The sequence below is a fragment of the Suricata suricatta genome, chromosome 8, assembly GCF_006229205.1.
Source record: "Suricata suricatta isolate VVHF042 chromosome 8, meerkat_22Aug2017_6uvM2_HiC, whole genome shotgun sequence".
NCBI classification, from domain to species: Eukaryota; Metazoa; Chordata; class Mammalia; order Carnivora; family Herpestidae; genus Suricata; species Suricata suricatta.
In genome coordinates this window covers 75,415,473-75,437,250 of record NC_043707.1, presented here as the reverse complement: position 1 = coordinate 75,437,250, position 21,778 = coordinate 75,415,473, and the positions used below count along the sequence as shown (strand labels likewise).

General features: G+C 33.4%; 1 protein-coding gene across 4 annotated transcripts in view; it reads left to right on the top strand.

The window, feature by feature from the left end:
• The window catches only part of ADGRL2 (adhesion G protein-coupled receptor L2), a 177,343-nt gene that overhangs the window by 108,885 nt on the left and 46,680 nt on the right, over window positions 1-21,778 (top strand). For all 4 annotated transcript variants that reach the window (XM_029948233.1, XM_029948232.1, XM_029948231.1 and 1 more), the window contains exon 4: window positions 19,299-19,408. In XM_029948233.1, the coding sequence (XP_029804093.1) occupies window positions 19,299-19,408 (110 nt within the window). The remainder of the gene's footprint in view (window positions 1-19,298; window positions 19,409-21,778) is intronic.

Genomic DNA, 21,778 nt, shown 5'->3' with positions numbered 1-21,778 from the left:
TTGCTGGTTTTCTCTGGTAGTTGTGGTTAACATGTGGGTTTTTAACCTTTTGATCAGGGAAGCTAGGACCATTGTCGCTCTGGACAAACCGTTACTGATCTTCAGTGTTTCCTAAGGATTAATCAGTGAATTAAGAGGTTTAAATAATACTTTAAGTTTGATTTTGGTTTTAGACAGATACTGGTCAGACGAGGGAAAGGGAAGGTAGTTTTTTAAAAGGAAAAACCTATCTCATTTCAACTCTAGCTATTTTGCTTCAGTTGTTATTTTTATTTTTTAAGTTTATTTCTTTATTTTGAGAGAGAGAGAGAACGAGTGAGCGTGCATGAGCCCGGGACGGGCAGACTGACTCGGGCTTGAACTCACAAGTATGAGATCATGACCTGAGTAGGGTGGGATGCTTACCCAACTCAGCACCCGGCACCCCCAGTTTTTATTTTTAGAAGTTGTCTTTATTTTTGAAACCAAAGTGGAGAGGTGAAGCTATAAAAGCAAATGTAAATACTGATTTGACATACAGATTTTAATACATTGTAAATCTGTTCATAATGCTTTTCATAGTCTTAGGTACTATTTACTCTCGCTTTCTCATTTGAAAGAAAGCTATTTCCAATGAGATTGTGGTATTTCAATAGTACAAATATTGTCATCTACCTTGTAGTTTTTACTCACATAGAACATACACTACTTCACACTAAAATATTGGTTCTATTTGCAAAGTCAACTTAAACATTAATTATGTTAACTGACAGAAACCAAGTTCAATTTAGTGTTATATTACCTAAATATACTAAATAATCAAGTGTTAAATCACTGTATCTGCTGACATAAGACTCGTTTCAAATACCCAGTTTTGTTTTGTACCTAAATGCAATTTCTTTTTAGTGTGTAGCTGCTCTCTGATATCATTCTACTAGTGCCGTGTATAAATATAACTTGCAAGCATCCTTTAAAAAATATTATATTTTGAACAAATAAAAATAGATGCTTAATCACAATTACAGAGAATAGAAATGAAATTTATTAGATTTTCAAATCAAGACATAGTCACTATTTTTTCTTTGTAATTGGCTTTCTCTTCCCACTCCCCACCAAAACTTCATGACCAAATGCTAGTGAAATGTAATAAAATACACATTTTCTACCACTATAAAAAGTGAACAAATTATGATGTGTAACTTCACTTAAGAATTTGTAATTCCTTTTTGTATGCAGTGCAGCGTCTCACCAGAATGTTTATTGCCAGGAAATTAAATGTATTTGTTGAAGCTTTGGAATAATTTTACTGTCTGAAAATATAATGTTTATTATTTAATGCATTTTATTATGTAATAAATAATAGCAAAATGTAATTTTGAATGAAATTGATAATTTTCTAGTCTAATAATCCTTTTTATTTTATTGAGATTTCTAAGTCAGTAAAAAGAAATCCTGTGTGTTATGCGGTAAAGGAAAAAAAAAATCCTTAGTCACTGTTTTAGTCCAAATTCTTATTTTATTTTCTTACTAGCAGTTGTGAACCAGTATCATTTATAATATAGTCTATTGACTTATTTTATCAAATGAAGAGAAAAATATTTGATATTAAGTTATTTTAAAAGAACTAAGCCGTCATTTATTATGACGTTACTAATGTTTCTGCATATCACATAACAAAATTGCACCTAGACCGTATTAGCAATAGCAGCAGTAACAAAAATGCCTGTTTGGATACACAACTTTGTACTTTGCCTAAAGAAAATTATTGTGGCTAATTAGGTTTCTGATAGCATTACATATTTTATTGTGTTCCCGTTTTCAAAGTCCTATTCTTTTTACTTTGCTATGTATTTTCTTGAAATGTAGCAATTAGTTACAGTTAGTAATGCTGTTTGCTATTCCACAATTAGATTTAGACCTAGTATGGCTGATGTTTCTAGGAAAAGTCAGGTTTGGAAGAAATACAAAGTGAGTGATTTTGTAATCTTGATATTGTTTCACATAACAATAAACTGTATCCTTTAATACATGTCAGTGTTCTCCCAATATTTCTTCACATGTCATATACAGCCAACACAGAGTTTTAGAACTCACCTACGCACACTTCCTGTTGCCCTAAGGAGAATGTCTGAAATGATAGCCACTCTGTATAAGTTGTCTTGAGATTATAGCAGTGGTCTTTCTGTTCGTTTTTTCAAACCAGAGATCTGTCATTGTTATTGAACTCACCTGTAACTTGTGAAAATATTACTCTGTCTAAAAGTGGATTTACCATGAAGCTAATGAATCTTAAATATCAGAGCCCTTCACTTGCACAAGCTCTTCCAAGGCATCGATAGGACCCCTAGCAGTGTGCTCTCAGGGTCATATGTTTTTGTTAAGTTGGCTGAAGTATGATATTTAAACACAATCTTTTAAGGTTTTGATTTCATTCTCTGACTTCTCTGTTACACTTCCCCTCATTTATGGTCACTTAGGAGTAGCCAAGGGCTAGTGGGATTCTGTTACGTAGAGGTTCTGGTGGTGATAAATTCAGCTTGGGTTTGGCGGGGTATTTTTATGTGGTTTGCAGACACTTGTGTACAGTTTAGTTATTGCTGGCTATTCTGGTGAAGAAATGGCCTCTAGAATTACCCCTATTATTCATTATATTGCCTTACTGATTGTAACATAAATGTGCAAGGCCAAATGTCATATTACAATTTGAATGTGTCCTGTGGCACCTGAAATATGTGGCAAAAGGAGGAAAAATAATGTTTGAAATGTATGGAACCAGAAGCTACTCTGGAAAATCTTTTCAGTCATTAAATGTATAAAGCAGTAAGTGGGGGATGTGGTTTTCATATATAACAAATCGAAACAGAAGATCGAGAGAGGATACAGACAACATCTCAGATGTAGTACTTACATTACATATGCAACATGCTGTTCCCCTCTTGGAATGAGTATCATGTAAGAGAATTTACCAGAATGCCTGTGTTTGTGGGACACGGGCTGTAGCAGTTCGTTCAACAGGCATGAGCATTCGTGACGTTGTAGGCATATACTTTATGTATGCCAGCCATCGGTAGTAAGTAACAAATTTTGAGCAGCTGTTCTAGAGGAAAATCAAAACTATAGAAAGGGACGGTATGAAACTGTTATAAATGAGACAGTAGTAGGATTTGTGGTGAGAAAATATTAAGCAAAATATGAAGGAATGCAGGCAATTGATTTATTAAAATGTTATTTCAGTTTTCTAGATTTTGTTGCTTATGGTGCTTGTTGGCTTTTAAAATGTGTTTATCGTGATTTCTTTTCTTTCTTTTTTCTAAATAACTATTCACTTTGGCACCTATTTTTCTACCTAAAATTTCTCTGGTTTTTATTCCCCTTAAACTGGTACCTTTAAATTTTATAAGCTTTGGACCTCACAAAACTTTAATCTGCTCCTACCATTTTCATTTTGAGAAATTGGCAGTGCTCTACTTTCATTCATAAGTTGATCTATACACTTTCAGACGTTTCATTGCATCTTTTTTTTTTTTTCCATTGTGTCTCTCTCCATTGAATTACAAAGATTTAGAATTTGGGATGTGAATGTGAAAAATTAAAAATTTGACAAATAAATTTATTAAGGGGCATAAATTAAATAGATAACAAAACACTCATTTATTCATTAAATAGAAAATTTAAGATTAAAAACATTTTCATAGTTTATGTTAAATAAATGCTTTGTTTTAAACCTTTCTATTATGATGTAGCCTAAAATCAGGGAATTTTAAATTAAGAAGGCTTAAACAAATTTTAAAGAAATGATACTAATGGGCTTTGCTTTTTTACACTTTTCTCCCATTTTACCCACTCCTCATTTTTAGAAGTTTCATTCACCCTCACCCCACACTCCTATTACAGCCTTCTTATGGAGAAAAAATAGTATTTTTAAGTTAGTTTTCATTAGTAATGATTTCAGAACCATAAGGTCCATAATCAAAAAAGCTTTTAGTAAATCAAACATTTTTTTGTCTTGGAATTTGCCAAAACAGTGCACCAAGAGGAGGCAAGGGAAAGTATGCCAATTTTTCTAGGACATGTTATAATTTGGTGTTTTTTCCATACATTAAATTATCTTATGACCCAGTCCTAAGATGTTCTCATTGTTAATTCATGGAATTCTGTATATATAATTTAAAGGAATGTTTATAAGTAACTTTTGAAACCTATTTGTGGGTTTTTAGGTGAATGAGACTCTACCTTTTGGAAATGAATATAAGCAGGACTATTAGACGGAAGATAGATAATGGTCATTACAAATACATTATCTGATAAGTTGATTTGAGACCTTTATATGTGCATTGCCATTTATTTCCACCCTTGACGAGTAGACCTTTATTAAGCTGTGATGATTACTGAATATGAAATGTAACCAAGATTATTTTTTATTCAAATATAATTTAAATATTCATCAAAGAGAAGCTATGCTTGAGACTGACAGAGACTATTAACATCAAAAAATATAATTAACTGCATTGGGTATCATGAAGCAGAGTTAGCCAAATAGCCGAGAGGTCTAATTGCTCTGGAGTTTGAGAAGCAATGGTTTTATTTTATACGGTAGCTGTGGAATTAATAGTAATGCGGTTGCCTATGTGGGCCAATTAAAAGCTGCCTGTTAAAGTTCATTGCTCTATAGGAAGCCCATTGAATATCGCTTAGTAAACAGGATTGACGTGTCCGTGTGTACAAAAAGATGAAATGCAATAAAATCTGTGAAAATGAGGAGTAGCATTAAAAGAACTGTTTTTGAAAACAATTCATTAAACTCTTTACAAGTACAGTGTTAGAGTGGATGTTGTGGTATGCCGTCAGACTCCCCATTCGGCAGCAGGCACTGTTTCCCGCAGCTGCCAGAGCTGTTGCTGCTGATGGGCTCCCGGTAAGTCCCCGCCCAGGACCGCCATGGGCTGAAGCGATCTTAAGCCCTTCTCCCCAGAGGCAGACCTCACCAAACGCCGAAGTACAAAGGGTTTGACTCCTCATTTTTGCTTCATTTTGAGACAGCTCCAAAGGGCCCTCCCAGTTCCAGAGCTCCCTCCCTGAGGAATTTGAGAGGCCTTTGTTACCACTGCATTAGAGACCTTTCCCCAAGCCTGCTTCCCTGAAAGTTCTAAGAGCCCTGTGAGCCTCCCAGATCTCTGCCTCCACGTCTGCTTCCCTTTTACCCACCCTGAGAAAGGTACTGATGATAAATATGAAAACAAGTCCTCTCAGGGGTACTAGTTACATACGTTGTTGTAGGAATCTGGCAGTGAAAAACGAAAGTAGTTTTAACCCCTCCCCCAGTTGCCCCATTCAGGTCTACAAATGGCATTTTATCTTTGTCCTATGATCCTGTTTCTTCAGTAAAGGTAATATTGTGACCTTTGTGGTGCTATTATGTTTTTTAGCTGAATACAAAAAGTAAGCACTCCTGATTGAACCCAAAAGATTTTTGCCTTGCCCAAACCATAGAGATTTGAAAGTGGGCAGACATTCTAGTGACATTTTGACGTTAATGAGGTTGTTGAAATGGAAAAGTTAAAGGGTCAAAGATAAGAGCAGCAGCAAGCTCTTCTCAAGTTTCTTAATAATGATATATCAAATATACTTAATAAATTGACGATGATTCCTAAGATGAAATATGTAATGTTATGAATTGAGTGGATTAGAATACTTTGTTTTGCAAAGAAAAATAATTCTAACACTGTAAATTATGCAGCCGCAAATACAGCTTATTAGCTTGAGATATCCTATTTATCTAATTTTTATAAGATATGTAAAAAATTTAGAATATCTTAATAGATCTTAATATGTATGAAGTAATAAGGTGTACGTTGTGCCTTTCACATGCAGTGATAAAGATGTTTTCCTAGCTATTCATTATTTAATATGCTTACCCTGTTTATATCTGTGACCCAAGACTGCGTGTCGGCTTTCAGCAGAGTGGCATTCCTGCTTCACAGCACACAGCCCTGTACTCCCAAGCCTGTACATGGTGTTAGCGGTCTTTAAAGCTCTTGAGTCTAACATTTTATAGGTCACGATGAACTGAGCCTTTTAGACAAGTTACTGATATGAAGCTAATTCAGACTAGGAATATAACGTGGAATGGAAGTCTCTGCCTTCATTGTAGCTTTCAAAAACTTACACAAACCATATAAATCAGAAACGTTTTAATTTGGTTTCCGTCCTATGGGGATGGAACTCTACTTGACTTCTGAGAATTGTATTTTATCTTTCATTCATTGATTTATCCCAAATAATTACTGAGCTACAGGATGTACAAGCTAATGTGCCAAATGCTGTAAAGGTATTTATGAACAACTGGTAAGAATATATATTCTCAAGTCTACAGACTGATGTTTATAGAAATGAACATATTTTAGACTAAAGCACAGCATTACGCACTGTGTGTGTTTTGGGGATTCTTAAACTGAACACGAACCCCTCAAAGATGTAGTCCAGTGAAGAAGATGAGACGTATATAGAAATAAGTATGATACCAAATCTCTCAGCACAATAAACTTCCAAAACCTGATGGAAAAGGGAAACTGATGAGCAGTGTCCTGAGGTGGGAAAATGAACTGTATGTTGAAAGAATACTGAGTAGGTCTGTTTAAGGAGTTATCTGACTTCTGACCTCACCCTTTCAAACTTTCTATACTATGAAGCGTCTTATCAGCTTGCTTCGTCCCTGTGGGCATTCTTTTTTTTTTTTAATTTTTAATGTCTTACTTATTTTGGAGAGAGAGAGAGACTGAGCGCGCACACACGAGAGCATGAGTGGGGGAGGGGCAGAGAGAGAGAGAGAGAGAGAGAGAGAGAGAGAGAGAGAGAGAGAGAGAGAGAGAACACACAGAATTAGAAATTAGAAGCAGGCTCCAGGCCCTAAACTGTCAGCACAGAGCCTGATGCGGGGCTCAAATTTGTGAACCACGAGATCATGGCCCAAGTGTAAGTCAGACGCTTAACTGACTGAGCCATCCAGGTGCCACCCTTTGGGGCATTCTTAATTCTCTCCTTGTACTTAGGCTAAGGAAGAAAGGATATTTCAAAGATTGTGTTCTATTTCTCAAAATTATGGAATAGTTCTATAACATGAAATTTAGAAAATATTTTAACTCTGTAATATGAATATGGCAAGTAACACTAGGGCGCTAGGTACTTCATATTAATTCTGAAACAATGACTTCATTCTTTCAACAGCAGAGAACTGTAATACATAATTTCACATCCACTTGTTCATTTTCTTCTGCATAGACAGTGTTTGGTCTGGTTTATTTAGGATATTAATATGCTTTCAAAATTGTAGGCATTTCTACACCTAGAATTTAGCAGCATATAATGTCTTATATTCTGTTTCTAGTGCCAGAACCACAGGTGGATATAAAATTATCATACCATCCATCCCTCTCTTCATTCGTTCCTTCCTATTTATTTCTCTATCTATCTATCATCTATTTTTAGATAATTTCTTGCCTTTGAGACTGAATTGCAGCAAGAGCACACTTCCCTTGATCTGTGCCTTTTTTTTTTTTAAAGAGCACTTTGGGTTAATATGCTGAAGACTGAATGCTTATGAGTAGGTGTTCAGTTATCGAGAATGCCATGAGCAATGCCTTGTTGCTTTCTTATCAGCTACTTCCTGCTGTCAGCTTGGCACTTATTTCAATAGAAAAGGATTTGCATCAAATGTAATGCCTTATTATATACAGCTAACACAGGGTTTTTAATTGTGCAAACACATGAGACTCCTGCAGTGATAGTCAATTTGATAAAAGGATTAGATTATGAATACTTTGTCATGATTAAAGATTAGTTCTGATTTATCATAAGTAAGCCAGTGAAATTTGCCATATTATTTATCAGTCAGATGAGGCTCCATTAATTTTGAGAGTGTATGAACCACAAAGTATCCACCTCTTTATAAAGAGTCTCTAATGAATTTGTTTATTTATATTCAGATTACCAGTATTAAGGGTTGTTTGTAGCCTTCCACACCTGCTCTACTGCTAAGAGTATCCCAAGAGTCTGTGGTTCCAGCTTTTTGCCTTTATTGGTTTTCATCTCTTGTCTTACAGAACAGTAGGTAAACCTCTAAGCAAGATTTCCACAGTTTTTATTAAAGAAATGACAACCAATATGTATCAACAGGACATTTTGAGTTGTCCCTTTGATTAGAAAAAACAACAACCTAATAAAAAAAAAATAGAAGAATGACAATTCTAATTTAGAAAGTATTTATTGAGTGAGTACTTTTTGCTGTGAACAAGACTGGGCATTCTGATGGATTTAAAATAAGCTTGGGGCGCCTGGGTGGCTCAGTCGGTTGAGCATCCAGCTTTGGCTCAGGTCATGATCTCACGGTTCCTCGGTTCAAGCCCCACATTGGGCTCTGTGCTGACAGCTAGCTCAGAGCCTGGAACCTGCTTCGGATTCTGTGCCTCCCTCTCTCTCTGACCCTCTCCTGCTCACACTATCTCTGTCTCTCAAAAATAAATTTAAAAACCATTAAAAAATTTTTTTAATAAGCTTAACAACATCTAACTGGAGAGGTAACACTAGGGTCCTAGAAATGAGACCTGATACAAATAAGTGCCTGGCACTCTTATGGGTGTTTGGAAAAGAATGTAAACAAAAACATAATGAATTTACCATTTAATTCTAAACACGGAACATACTTTGGCAACATACATACAAGAGATGCGACAAAGCAGAATATGAGTAATTGCCAAATTCGTTATATAGACCATTCTTGCCATAGGGAAAGGAGACAAGGGTCACTTCAGGCTTGGGTCATCCAGGAAGAATATTATACTGTTTGGCCAACATAATTTATGTGTCAGCTTTCTCTATACCTTCTCCTTACCTGATGCTTCCTGCAAATGTGTGTGCCTCTCTCACACTTAAGTACATGACAACAAGTTATTGTCTTAGACTTGCATAGACAACACTGCTGTGAGATGGAAAACAGCAGTTCAGCTCTAGTAGCCTAGTGTCCCCAGCTCTAAAAATGTTTTGCCTCGGAGACTTAAGGTCCTTCAACTGATGCTTCATATTAAGAAAGAAAGAGTTCAAGATGTATATGTAGTACTTTCTGTGAGAAGTCTGGTGCATCTTTCTAGATGAGAAAGAACAACTTAAGGAAAACACAGATAATGAATGGTTTTTATTAAAACTAGATAATTAATAAAAACATTCGTAACTTTTAGAACAATTATGTAGCACTTTGTTTTCAGAATGACAGTGTTTTCACTTTGTTGACTCTTTGGAGAAATATTAACTCTATGTATCTTCCCTCTTCCAACATTAATTTATTCCATTTGTATTATCAAGATACTACTCACTCATACTTTTGAGTCTCCTTTTACACCAGGCATTCCCATACATTCGTTTAAAAACTATGTCACATATTTTACTACCAAAATATTTCATAAGTTGCATGAGGAAAATCAATTACTTTAAAATAAAAATAATACAAGAAGAAAAGTGTATTTAGCTGAAAATTTTTGATGAGGAAATCGTAGTAAAATATCTAAAAGATTTTATTCTGAAAGAATTCACTTCAGGTAAAGAGTAACAGTGTTTTCTTGCCTCTTGATTAAAAAAAATCAAAGCACTTAATGAATGTAGTCATTTTCATAAAAAAAATGACAAAACTCTTCCTGAGTCCATTAAATCCTTTCACAAAAAGTTGTGTTTAGCCTTAAGGTTTGCATACATGGAAATTTTTTAAAGCCACGCTATCAGAGTCTTAAGATATTATTTCTTTGCTTGAGGTTTATTTTGTATAGGAGTCCTGCAAACATTTGTTGCTGTGCTATAATCCAAGTGAGGTCTGTAAAAGCACAAATTATATTAGCTTTCAATCAGACTACATACTCGTTTATTTTATATGTAGGAATTTATAATACTGACCAAATCAATGATGCCCCATCAAACATCTTGGGAAGCAGAAAAATATATTTATGGCATAGTTTCCTTGTTTCTCAAATTCTATTCATACCAAGGGAGTAATATTTAAGGTGGATTTAAAATAGCAATGACAAAGACCTAGTTTACTCAGTGTTGTCCTCTAAAACTCCTTTTAGTTGCAGGTTCCTTTGCATTATTTCAAACTCTAATCCTCTGAGCGGGTAATTAACGGACCAGAAAAGCCATTTGTGAAAAAGAAGAGCCATAAGAGTGGAAATATTTCTTCACCGAATGATCTTTAAGAAGTAAATAATTACAAAAGAAAAAGATTTGGGATGACCAATCTAAATCTGAGGATAATTAGAAGGAATAGAGTATGAAAATCGAAATGCTTGGCATGTACAACAATTCTCATATCATAACAAGACTAATTAAATATTTAGAAACCAAAAATCCCCTCACAATTTGAAGAAAAATAACCCACGACAAAAGGGTCTGCAACTTTGCAGATAATTAGCAAGGGTTATAGGAAGGAAAAACATCACAGATTGGCTCCAAGGCTCTGCAAGGTCATGTCTTATTACGCTGTGTCTTTTATATGGTCTGGTAACAAGTTTCCTGCTAATTTAATCTAACTAGGGCATCCCATAGCGATTTCCCATTTCCCTTGTTAAAAATGTGATAGCTTCTGCAAGTACAAACTGTAGTAGGTTAACATTTTTATAAATAATTGCTTTTAATTGATACAGGTCATAATAATTTTTTGAATTATTTAAAGCAGTGGTCTTGAAAATTTGGAAACAGAAGTGATATTTTTTTAAGTATTTCAAACGTTACAGTTTTTATTCCCACTTAAATTATCTTACTCCTTCCATTAAGTTGTTAGACCTGATGACCCTGTGAATGAAACTTAGTCTCAGTGGCATGCTTTGTAAATAAATACTTCTTATTTTGCTAATAAAAGCAAGCACATTTATGTTGAATGTGCATTTCTGCAAACAAGAGATTTTGCACTGGATTAATAAGGCTCTGAGTGAGTCAAGCCTAATTTGCATTAAACTGACCCCCAAGGTCCAGTAAAAACTGCAAGGAATTTCAGAGGTTTCTAAAACATAGGAAGTTGTTTTTAGCAAATCAGCACTGCCATTTCAAATTCTTATTTTAGTAATTAATGGGGAATTTTGAGGATTATTTTTAAGTTTCTAAGATTTAAATTTAACTATAAATATTAATGTATGCAAACTTTCTGGTTATAATTCCTGATACAGTATTTTATTCAGACACAAAGTGATTGTGGAAGGTATCACTTTTATTTTACTCCTGTTTTTAATGTACTGAAAAACGGAATGACAGTATTCTGGACATGGACTTAAACGGGATTTTACGGTTAAAACTTTGGTTTATTTGCTGTAGGTTACCTCATATTTATTTATTTTGTCTATTTGTGTTATACACTGTACACTTTTCTATCAAATAGGTTTATGTTTATATACTGATAGTAAAGAAAGATATTTTGTATTTTTGCTTATGGTTATCCAATTAATAAATTGGCTTTTTCTATACCTTTTTCTTTCAAATACAGTTGCAAAACTTTAGTCAGAGTTGCAATTCTTTTTAAAATCAGGAATGTATTGAAAATTTATAGAACACCAGCATTTAGGAACTGAATGGGATAGAAATTAATATTAATTTTCCAAATTTAGTATCCATGCATGTACTAATAACATTCAAGCATATTTTCCTAAAGATTCTAGTAGCAGCTTTATTTCTATAATTCAGCTTTATTTCAGTGACTTTAAAATAGTTCAAACAAGACATATTCTGTAATGCTTCAAGAATAATATTTTAACATGCTTGAAGAATTAAATACTCTGATGGATAAAAATCTTATAGAATACACAAATTATTAAATAAATTATGAGAACATAGTTATGTGACAAATGGGAACATTACTATAGAACACCTCTTCTTTTACCATAATAATTACACACCATTTGGCTTCCTAATGTTATGTTTACCTAGCAATTAGTTAGACTCACAAATTACCATTAATAAATATTTAAAGAAAGCAGAGCCCACTTTCCTTAGCTCTACATAAGAGAAGTTGAGAATCTGAAAGAGCATTATACAATAAGCAAATAAGAGGTTTGCTATAACATTTAACATGGTTTCCCTCTTTGATTTATGAGGATGATTGTCAACTTGTATCTTGGAACGTAACTCTTTTTTATCCGTCAGTTTTCTTGAGTAAATGTATTTGCATTGGAACTTACCTGTTCATATAATGTGCATAAATATTTATTCTAAATTTAGACTCAAAAGGTCAGAGGGGTTCTAGTACCTATGGTATATACGTTCCTTGGTCTTTTGGAATTTTTAGTGCATGAAGTGATTTGGAAGCTGAAAGTGTACTTTTTTCCTCTGCCTTTAAATAGTCTATCTCCTAAGTGCTGTATTACTGGCTTTCATGAAACAAAATTATGTCCAAATTGACAGAATTCCCTGAGAATCAGGTACAGCTGATTGAAGCAGAACTGGATGTCTGGTATTTATTTTCTACTAACTGTGTTTATTTACAAACAGAAATAGCCAGGCTAACCATTCATCATTTCATTCATTCAAAAACAATTACTTAATTTCTGTTAGGGGGCAGGCATAGAAGCACCTCCAGTGAAAATGTATAGGTTGACAATGTCCTTTTTGTTTCTTTTTATTTTTTGCCCTTTGTAGTAACATTGTAACACTTCTAAATTTTTTACACTTGTTTGTTTGAGTAGAATAAAGTTTACTTACAGACGTAAAATAGTGGGTTTATTTTAGTAATTGAGACTCTTTTTTTTAACAAGAGAATGGATTCAGTTGCAGTAATTCAACGGTAGGTGTTGTATTCATTTAGAAGAAATAATCCCCCATGTGGATGTGGTTTAAACTCTTCCAGGGTACTCTTCTGAATGTTCTGCGTATACATGGCACTTTGGAAAGGAGTATCATCACGTGATATCCCGGTACCTTGACAGCATTTATTTTGTCTCCAAAAAGTGACCATTTTAACTAAGATAGAAAATTGTTCAGGAAAGAAAACAGAACTATTATTGCTAGTGTTTTCTAGTTGGATTTAAAACATGACAGATGCCACGAAGAGACTGAAATTGTTGAAGCAGTCTTCGCTGAACCTATAGGCTCAGTAAAGAATTGGACTAATTCTAGAGGATGATTCCAAATTTCAGCAAACATTAATTTTTAGTTTCTGTCATGATATACTGAGCTTTTCTGTTGAATGCTGGAGTATTTGTTCAAGTCGGTAGATTTTGCATTTTTAATCTTCCTTAGAACTGTGGTGAATAATGGCCCCTGGCAGGAGATAATGAAATTTTCTTAATTTATATTTTCAAGCAGAAGCTTCAATTGAAAATGGCATCCTATGGCCTGGAGACATAGCTCTAGTGCAAGTTTCAGGGGAGATGCAATAATAATGCAGTGCCATCGAGACAGGGAATGATGGGACAGTGAAGAAGTAATTTAAGGAAGAAAAGAGAATGTACCAAAGCTTTATTGTAGCATATCTAATGATCTGCTGAAGATTCCCAATGGTTTTTGGAGCATGACTGGAGAAACTAATGTTATCTTGCCAAAACAGAAGCCCCTGCTTAATCAGCAGAACAAGGCTATTGATTAAAACACCTCTCACAATAGATTACACATGGAATCTCATCTCCATACTTTGCACTTGGTAAAGTGTAATAATGGGCATAAGATAATCAAAAGAAGAGTAAAAGCAATTTGTTGGGCATTGTACAATTCAAGATTAGAATTGGAAAGGAAACAAATTTGCATGAATAGTTGGTCTGTTTAAAGCTGTACACAAGAAATCATTTGTGTAGTGTAGGGATTACTCTGGAGCCATAAAAGATATTCTGCCCCTTTAAGGTTGAAAATCTATGTCCATTTTATGGAAAGGAGTGCTTATTGTTACTGATGTGTTTATTGTTGTTAGGAATTCATATTTGCTGAGGCATCCTGCAGAGAGTTTGCTTGCATTATCCCATCTAACCTTAAAAACAAACTTCTAAAGAAGGCTAAAAGGTTTAACACATTGCTTATGGACTCATAGTTTAAGCAGACAAACTGTAACTTAAACTGCAGTTTTTTTCTGATTCTAAAGCCTCTGGTTCTAAACACTAATCTTCCCGCATAGCAAATGACTCTGCTTCTCAACAGAGTCAAATGGTATCTGTATTGTTGACTTTTATACAGTTTACTCCCAGATTATAAGTAATGTGTGCATTGAGACTTCTTTCATTCAGTTTTAAAAGATTAAGGGAAAGCAACATATTAGTAGTTTGTTTGCATTATTAATATTTCATTTGTGATGAATCACTATTGTTCCCAAAATAAAAAAGATAGTGTTTCTTCAAAGTACTGCTGATTTGTGCATGACAGTTTCTAAGGTAATTTCCATGTACTAGTATGTAAATTAATGATAATACACATTTATAAAATACCTTTTCATCAACTACACCGTTTTGTTGGCAACATTTATCCTGATTTCAAAAATGATTGTGGATGCTTTAAAAGTTAATATTGAAACCTGAGAATATTGATTACATCTGGAAGATAAAATATACAGTTTTGATACTTTTATCTTTTACATAATAACTAATTATGATGGTTAAGAAATTCATTAGATATTTTGTAAAGTATTTTTCTTTTACATATTATGCACAAACCAGGAGAATATTACTGACTTTAAATGTTAACACTGTAAATTTCATTAAAAAACAAATCTATCGGCTTTCCTTTTTGCATGAGAAGTAAACTAATAAGCATTAATCTCCAAAATTATGCAGTTTTATTTTCTTCAGGTTTTGAGATGTACAAATGGCTTCATTGCCAAATAGAATTTTTTCCCATGTAGAGTAGAAAGACTTGCTGGAATGAGCTTTAAACTAATTTGTAAAATTCAGGGTTTTTGCTCCATTTAAAGCAGCTTTATGACCTACAAAGTAGGATTTAGGATTTTCTTCATGGTAGATGATGGATTTTTGATTAAAATATGTTTTATGAATATTAATGTTAGAAATAATACTTTTATACTGGTGTTTGAATTTGATAATGTAACAAAGCATTTATTATTGGATTTATTTTAGTTAACATGGAATTCTCAGGATGAATGTTGTATTTTTGAAACACTGATATTTTAAAATTTATTTTGAGAAAAATTGAAGATTGTATATAGAAAACTTTACTGTGATTACAGTGGATCTTACTGTTGTTGTTACTCTTAATGACATCCTTCCAAGAAACATAGTATCTTTTCATAGATTGTCAAAATGGATTTATTTAGTGTTAGAAATTTTCATTGGCTAGCAAATATTAGGAAAAGATTATACTTTTCTTTTTGTTGTCAAAAATGGGCATACAGATGATGTATACATGTACTTAGAAATTATACTAATTTAGACCCTCCATATTAGGACTTTATAAATAAATAACTAGCCTGCTTGCTCAAAATTACAGCCGCTAAAACTCTTGATTCTTTTGATTAAAATTAGCAAAAGAAGAAGACATGATAACGTTGTAAACTCTATTAAGTACTTGCTGCTTAAATTATACTCATAGCTTAATGATTTTGTTTCATTTGTATTTTAGTAAGATTTATAGGGCAAAAAGCATGAGTTTCCAAATATGTTTATTCTAAACCTGTCTTAACACGGTGGTTCTCATATACCAGAATCATTTCCAGATCTAGTTAAAACACAGATTGCTGTTATTTGCCTCTGCAGTTTTTTAGGGTGTTGATCTTGGGTGAGACCTGAGCATGCTTTTTTCTCACAAGTTCCCAGTTGATACTGGTGCTGGTGATCTAAAGACCACATTTTGAAAGTTAGTGCTTTGACCATTTTAATTCATCCTTGCATCTTTACAAATATAAAATAAAATAAAGTAAAATATTTAAAAGTAATTTTAAAGCTTAACTGTTTGAAATATATCTGGTATTCATTTTTTATGATGACATAAAAATGGATTAAAGTCATAATTAAAAATCCACCTATTTAAAAACAACTGTATTCTACCTTGTTCTCATTCAGACTTAATTTTTATGCATAACATGTAAGAAAAGTGTAGATTTTTACCATAATGAATCCACATTGTTTTACCCACATAAACTGATAATATGATGGTTAATACAGTCATACCTTTACCAAGAAGTCTTTTTTTTTTTCTGTGGGGGAAGAAGCAGAACATGATGCCAGCAACTGTGCCCAGGACTGAGAATACAAGCAACTGAATGCGTTTCTTTTCTTGGCTCAGTTGTACCTTTTCATTTTCATTAGAATGAAAACTTGAAGCAGAGCAGTTGGTGGGAATTTACTTTGCTTCTGTGGCTAATTGCTTTCTCTTTCCCTGTCTTCTTAAATGATAGCAGTTTACAGTTTTACAGTCCTACTAACAATATACTGGTTAAGGAGTTTTCAGATTTTTCTGAGTCCTAACAGCTCACACTGGTATTTTCTTTCCCCTTGTGTCCCCACGCTTACTGAATTTGGAAACTTACGGCTCTCACTTCGTTCATAAATGAATATGCAGAATTGTATTTTATTTCCATCATTTGGTCCTCCAAAAGCTTAAGTATTTTTTTCCCAGGAAGCAAGATATCCATATGCAAATCTGAGTTGTATACTTCTTACAGTTGTGCTCTTCTCCTTGCTAACACTTTACTGTTTTAGCCCCTAAATTCCATTTTTTCTCGATTAATTTCTAGTATTCTTGATGTAGAAAATACACATTTTCAACATCTTGGAAACCATGGTTCTATAAATCCATGTAATTATATTTGCAGGAACTCCATTAAGCTTCCTTACCTTCAATTTTACTTATGAATATAGCCCTATAACACTTTTGCTGTTTTAAAGTATGTGTTTTTGTACAATGTGATTATTAAAAGAAATAAAAATGTGGTTGATATAAGTTATGATAATTGTTTTTGACATTAATTTGAACTTGTAACTGTGGTCAGATAACTAATGTGCCAAAAGGTCTGAAAAAGTAAATATCAGCAATTATTTTTCATTTTATGGTGTTGGTCTCTTTTAAACACAGTATAATGGAAGTGGAAAATACTTGCCCCTTGTATACTTCTTGCAAACGTCCTGTGACATTGAAAAATATGAAACAAAAGATATTTTTTGTTTCATATACAGTCCTACTTATCTGATCATCTGGGAGGAAATGGATAATTATCAATATAGTCTTTATTTTTGAAAAATGAGATAAATTCCCAAATCCTTTGAGCTATATCCTTTTTCACAAACTTGGTCCAAAATCCTTCACACTCTTGGTCCATTTCATCCTTGAGTACAGTCCCCTTACGTTTACCATGTTTATGCAAAAACATAGCAAGGTTTCAGGGAGTGGCTATAAAATGTATACCGTGGGAATATAGAAGAGGGAAGTCTACCTCATAGGGGTTTGGATCTGCTTGTTTCTTAAAGGTGTAGGAATGAGATAAAGGGAGGGTCCTTGCAGTTGTGAATAAATATAAGGAAGGAAATAAAAGCACTTTAGTCTTTGATAAGGAGCAGGTAGTGGTTGAGGATTGCTGGGAGATCAAGAAACTTTAACAAAGTGGTAAACTTAATGTTGTAAAGTCTTAGTAAAAGGAAAATGAACCATTGGTTGAAATATTAGATACTGATCTATGGAGAAACCTTAAATTCATCTGCTGTTTAAAATTTTAAGATACATAATTGGTTCTGTGATTCACGTTAAAATAATTTATTTGCACTACGTGGAGAATCATTGGTATGATTCTTCAAATGATTGAACCAATTTAAGAGAAATACAGATAATGAGAATAAAAACATGATGTTGCATAAGAACGTGACACTGCACCATATACATTGTCCATTCTTTTGAAAATTATTTCATATGGTATATTTTTAAAAATATATGGCATACAGTGTTTTAGATTAATTGTGGTAAAAATTTTCATTAGTTTAGTATCTGTGCAAGTAACATTGCAGTTTATGTAATATTTAAGACTTGTTTCAAGTTTATTATATATACCTTGACTTATAAAATTTATCTGTTTGATCCTATAGAAGTTTTCAGGTCTTGCTGCTCTTCAAGGATGAATCCACCTGGTTTGAGTTGAAATGGCTCCAAGGTCCTGACTAAACATACCTACCCCTTTTAATGCAGTTCTCCTTCTGCTGTTAGTTAGTTGTTGTGCTCAAACAAACAAAAAATTGAGCTGCTTTTTCATTCTTTATTTGCCATTTTATAGTCTAGTTATTTCATTCACTATAGAGTATCTGCTGTTCATATTGTTAAAGAAATTTTGTTACAATGCCCTTGTTCTGCTTGCTTGACTTTCTTAATTTATGTACTATCAGAAAATATAATAAAACCATGCAAACATTACATTTTGTAGAGTTGTAATCAAGTCAAATTATAAAGGGGAATAGTTCTTGCCCTTAGAAAACTTATAAAAAGAACATTTTGAGAAATTTATAGAACTTAAATAAATACCATCTTGCCTGAAATTCCACCTTAATCCTAATAATCTCCATGAATTCACAACACAAAAATGAGAAAACACTTCTGATAGTAATAAATAGGACATTCTAGAAATCATGTTAGTGCCATTCTCTCTAATGTTTTATTTCAGAGAGCATTAATTTAAAAGAATCTAGGTTCACAGTGATGCCATATTTAATATAACCACATTGTCGTCTATGAACACAGCATGAGTAATCAGAGTCTTAGACACGGTATGTGCCAGGTACTGTGCTAACTGCATTAAATGTGTCCTATCATGTATCAAGCCAGAGCATGGAAATCGTGCGCTATGAACTTGGTATCTGGTACAGAAGAGTGGATAAAGTCCCTGCAATACAAACCTTATCACAAAACTGGATTTAGAGAATAAACTTAAAAATCTGGCTCCTTCTTTGTTTCAGTATGTTCTCAAAACTTACTTTCAAGCTATTCAGTTTATGACTCTGTTTCTGTTCATGGTTTCATTTTAAATTGTTATTTTAATTTTTAAATATGACAACTATATTAAGGTTTTTTTTAGTATATGTTGAATAGGCTAAAAATTACAATTAAATGTATAATAGAATAATAGAGAACTGTTAGTTGCTTTCTTTTTACTTTGAGTTAAAATTTAGTGTGGCCTGTGACATAGAAATATTACAACATAAAGAAAATGGGATTTTATAGCTCTTTATTTAATAATGTGGAGCAACCTAGTATCAGTTGATATTTTTAGTTTTATGGTACTACCTGCTTAAAATATGAATCAGTTCTGTATTAGATTTCTTTATTAAAAACAAATAAATGATTATGTTTACAAAAGTGTGATTTGTTTTATTTTCCAGGTGCAACAATAGAACACAGTGTATAGTAGTTACTGGGTCAGATGTATTTCCTGATCCGTGTCCTGGAACATACAAATACCTTGAAGTCCAGTATGAATGTGTCCCTTACAGTAAGTATGAAGTTTGTAGTTTTCACTTTCTCCAGCATTCCTTATTGATGCTGAAAGACTACACATGTGAAAGAAGCATATGTTTATGGCCTACAAAACCATTATGCATGCAGAGCACTAACAGACTCGGGCCTCCAATTAGCTTCATGAAGTGTGGAAGGAAGCCATAGTGTGATGCTGGCCAAGTGTCTGTCTGTGTTCTTAAGTGTTTGGCTTTTAAGACTAGTGTTTTTCCAGAAAACAAACTTGAATTAGCTATTCAGTAGGGCAGATAGAAATCTGTACTTTTGCCCAATACCAGTTGCTGACAAATTGGTTTGGCTCACAGTTTTCTAAAGAAGGAATTGACTTTGGTTTTAATCGTGAGCCACTTGAATGGCTACCTGCTGTCGTGGTAACTTTAGTGCCTGGTAAAAGCTACCATTGTAGTAACTGAGGCAAGTGCTTTCCTTTTTTGTTTCCTTGTCCCTATAGGAGCATTTCTTTACCAGATTCAGTGTTGAAATCTTAACAGTAAATAAAATAGACATAACAAAACCTTGACTATACTTCTGTATAATTTGACAATATCCATTAGATCCTGTAGAGGGATATTTAAAATTCGTTGGAAATTTCATAAGTAGTCTTTAGCTGTTGCTCTAATTCTTTGTAGTTTTCTTCCTAATTTCAGAATTCATACTGCTAAATTGTACTGTACTTTTAGTAGGAAAAAAATATTTTAAAGAACTGAAAGTTTCAGTATACTACCTAATTTTCATAGGCTAACTTGTTTGATAGTGTTCTTGTCTTCTTTACTTTTTAAACTGGAAAAAAAGAGGTGACCTGTCACCTTAATTCATAGGCATTTGAATTGAAAGCTCTTTAGCAGCAGTTTTATTGATTTGAGAAAGTTTTGTACACTTCTTTCCTTAAGAAAAAAAAAGATTTAAACTAAATAATAAAATTGCTTTTTCCAGAACCTCAACAATTAGATCACCAGTTCTGATAGATTTATTTATCCAAATTATCAATATTTCTAAAACCAGAGGGCTGAATTCAGATGGATATAAGATGTCCAATATGGCAGTGATACATTCTTACACATCCTGTGAAGGCGCGTCTCTCTCTTCCCTGCCCACAGTTTTGATAAATTGGCTTTTTGTGGGTATCAGTTAAAGGCCAAACACAGATTACCTTTTCTTTTCACCCCCGCTCTGTGTTCCTGTGTTACTGTGAAATGGATGCTTTTTTTTGTTTTCAGTATTTTCTATACCATTTGTAGGATTGGAAGCCTACTGAGTGCACTGATCTCTATACCATTTCTCTTATGTGTAGTGTTGGTGGCTTACATAATCATTCTCCCGTGCCACTAGAGGAACACTGTATTCTTTTGAGCTAACCAAAATTTTGTTCCGTAAAGTTGCTTTCATTTGAATTTATCATGGTTTCTGTCCTCAAATTAGAAAAGGAATACAGCATCCATTCCCAAACAGTGGAATCAGTCAGAGCTGCCAAGAACTGTCTTTCTGGAGCCAGTCCCTGTGACCTAGTCTATAGACCAAGAACAGTGTTAAGCAAATATTATTTTCAGACTCTTTAAGATATTTCTTGCGCTGTTTAAGAAAGGAAAATGTGGATGTCTTCTGGAACATCTAACTTTCAAAATTTTACTTTTTCAGTTCTCCAGAAGTATTGTATATTGTTCACTAAACTTGCAAATAGCTATAATCAGAGAAGTATTTGTTCTTTTTAGTTTTTATCCTTAAAAAAACCAGTAATTAATTTGCTGTTACCTTTCTAGATATTTGCACGAATCAGAAATAAATAAGTCTGGCTTTGTTTTTTCAAATTATTTCATGTGAACGAATAGGATTATAATTCCTATATACTGTACAGTAGTGACACACTATAAATTGCAAGATTTTCACTAACAATAAAATGTAATGCAAAAGCTCTTTTTAAATTGTTTTGGTCTTAGGTAGGATTGTGTTTTTCCTTCCCTCTTTTCCCCATTTTCCTCTCCTTTTGTTTCTTTATGCTTATGTGTCTTAGACATCTCTTACACTTTTATTTTTCACTTTCCCTTGCTTTAATAGTGTTTTTGTATGTTGTATTATCTGCATACCCCTTTAACACTTTATGTAGTTGATAAAAGTTGCCACTATAATATAACATTTATTATATGTCATTTACCACCAGGCTTTATGCCAGTTTCTATCCAAACCAAATTCTTGAGGAGTTTCTACATCCAAAACCATATCCTCCTATTTAAAAAATGTCCAGAAATTTCCCGTGATTTTTGAAAATTTTATAATGAATTTACTCAACAGAGTTTATTAGAAATGCTGTTGTTGGTTTACTTTTTATTATGGACAGGCACATGTAATATTA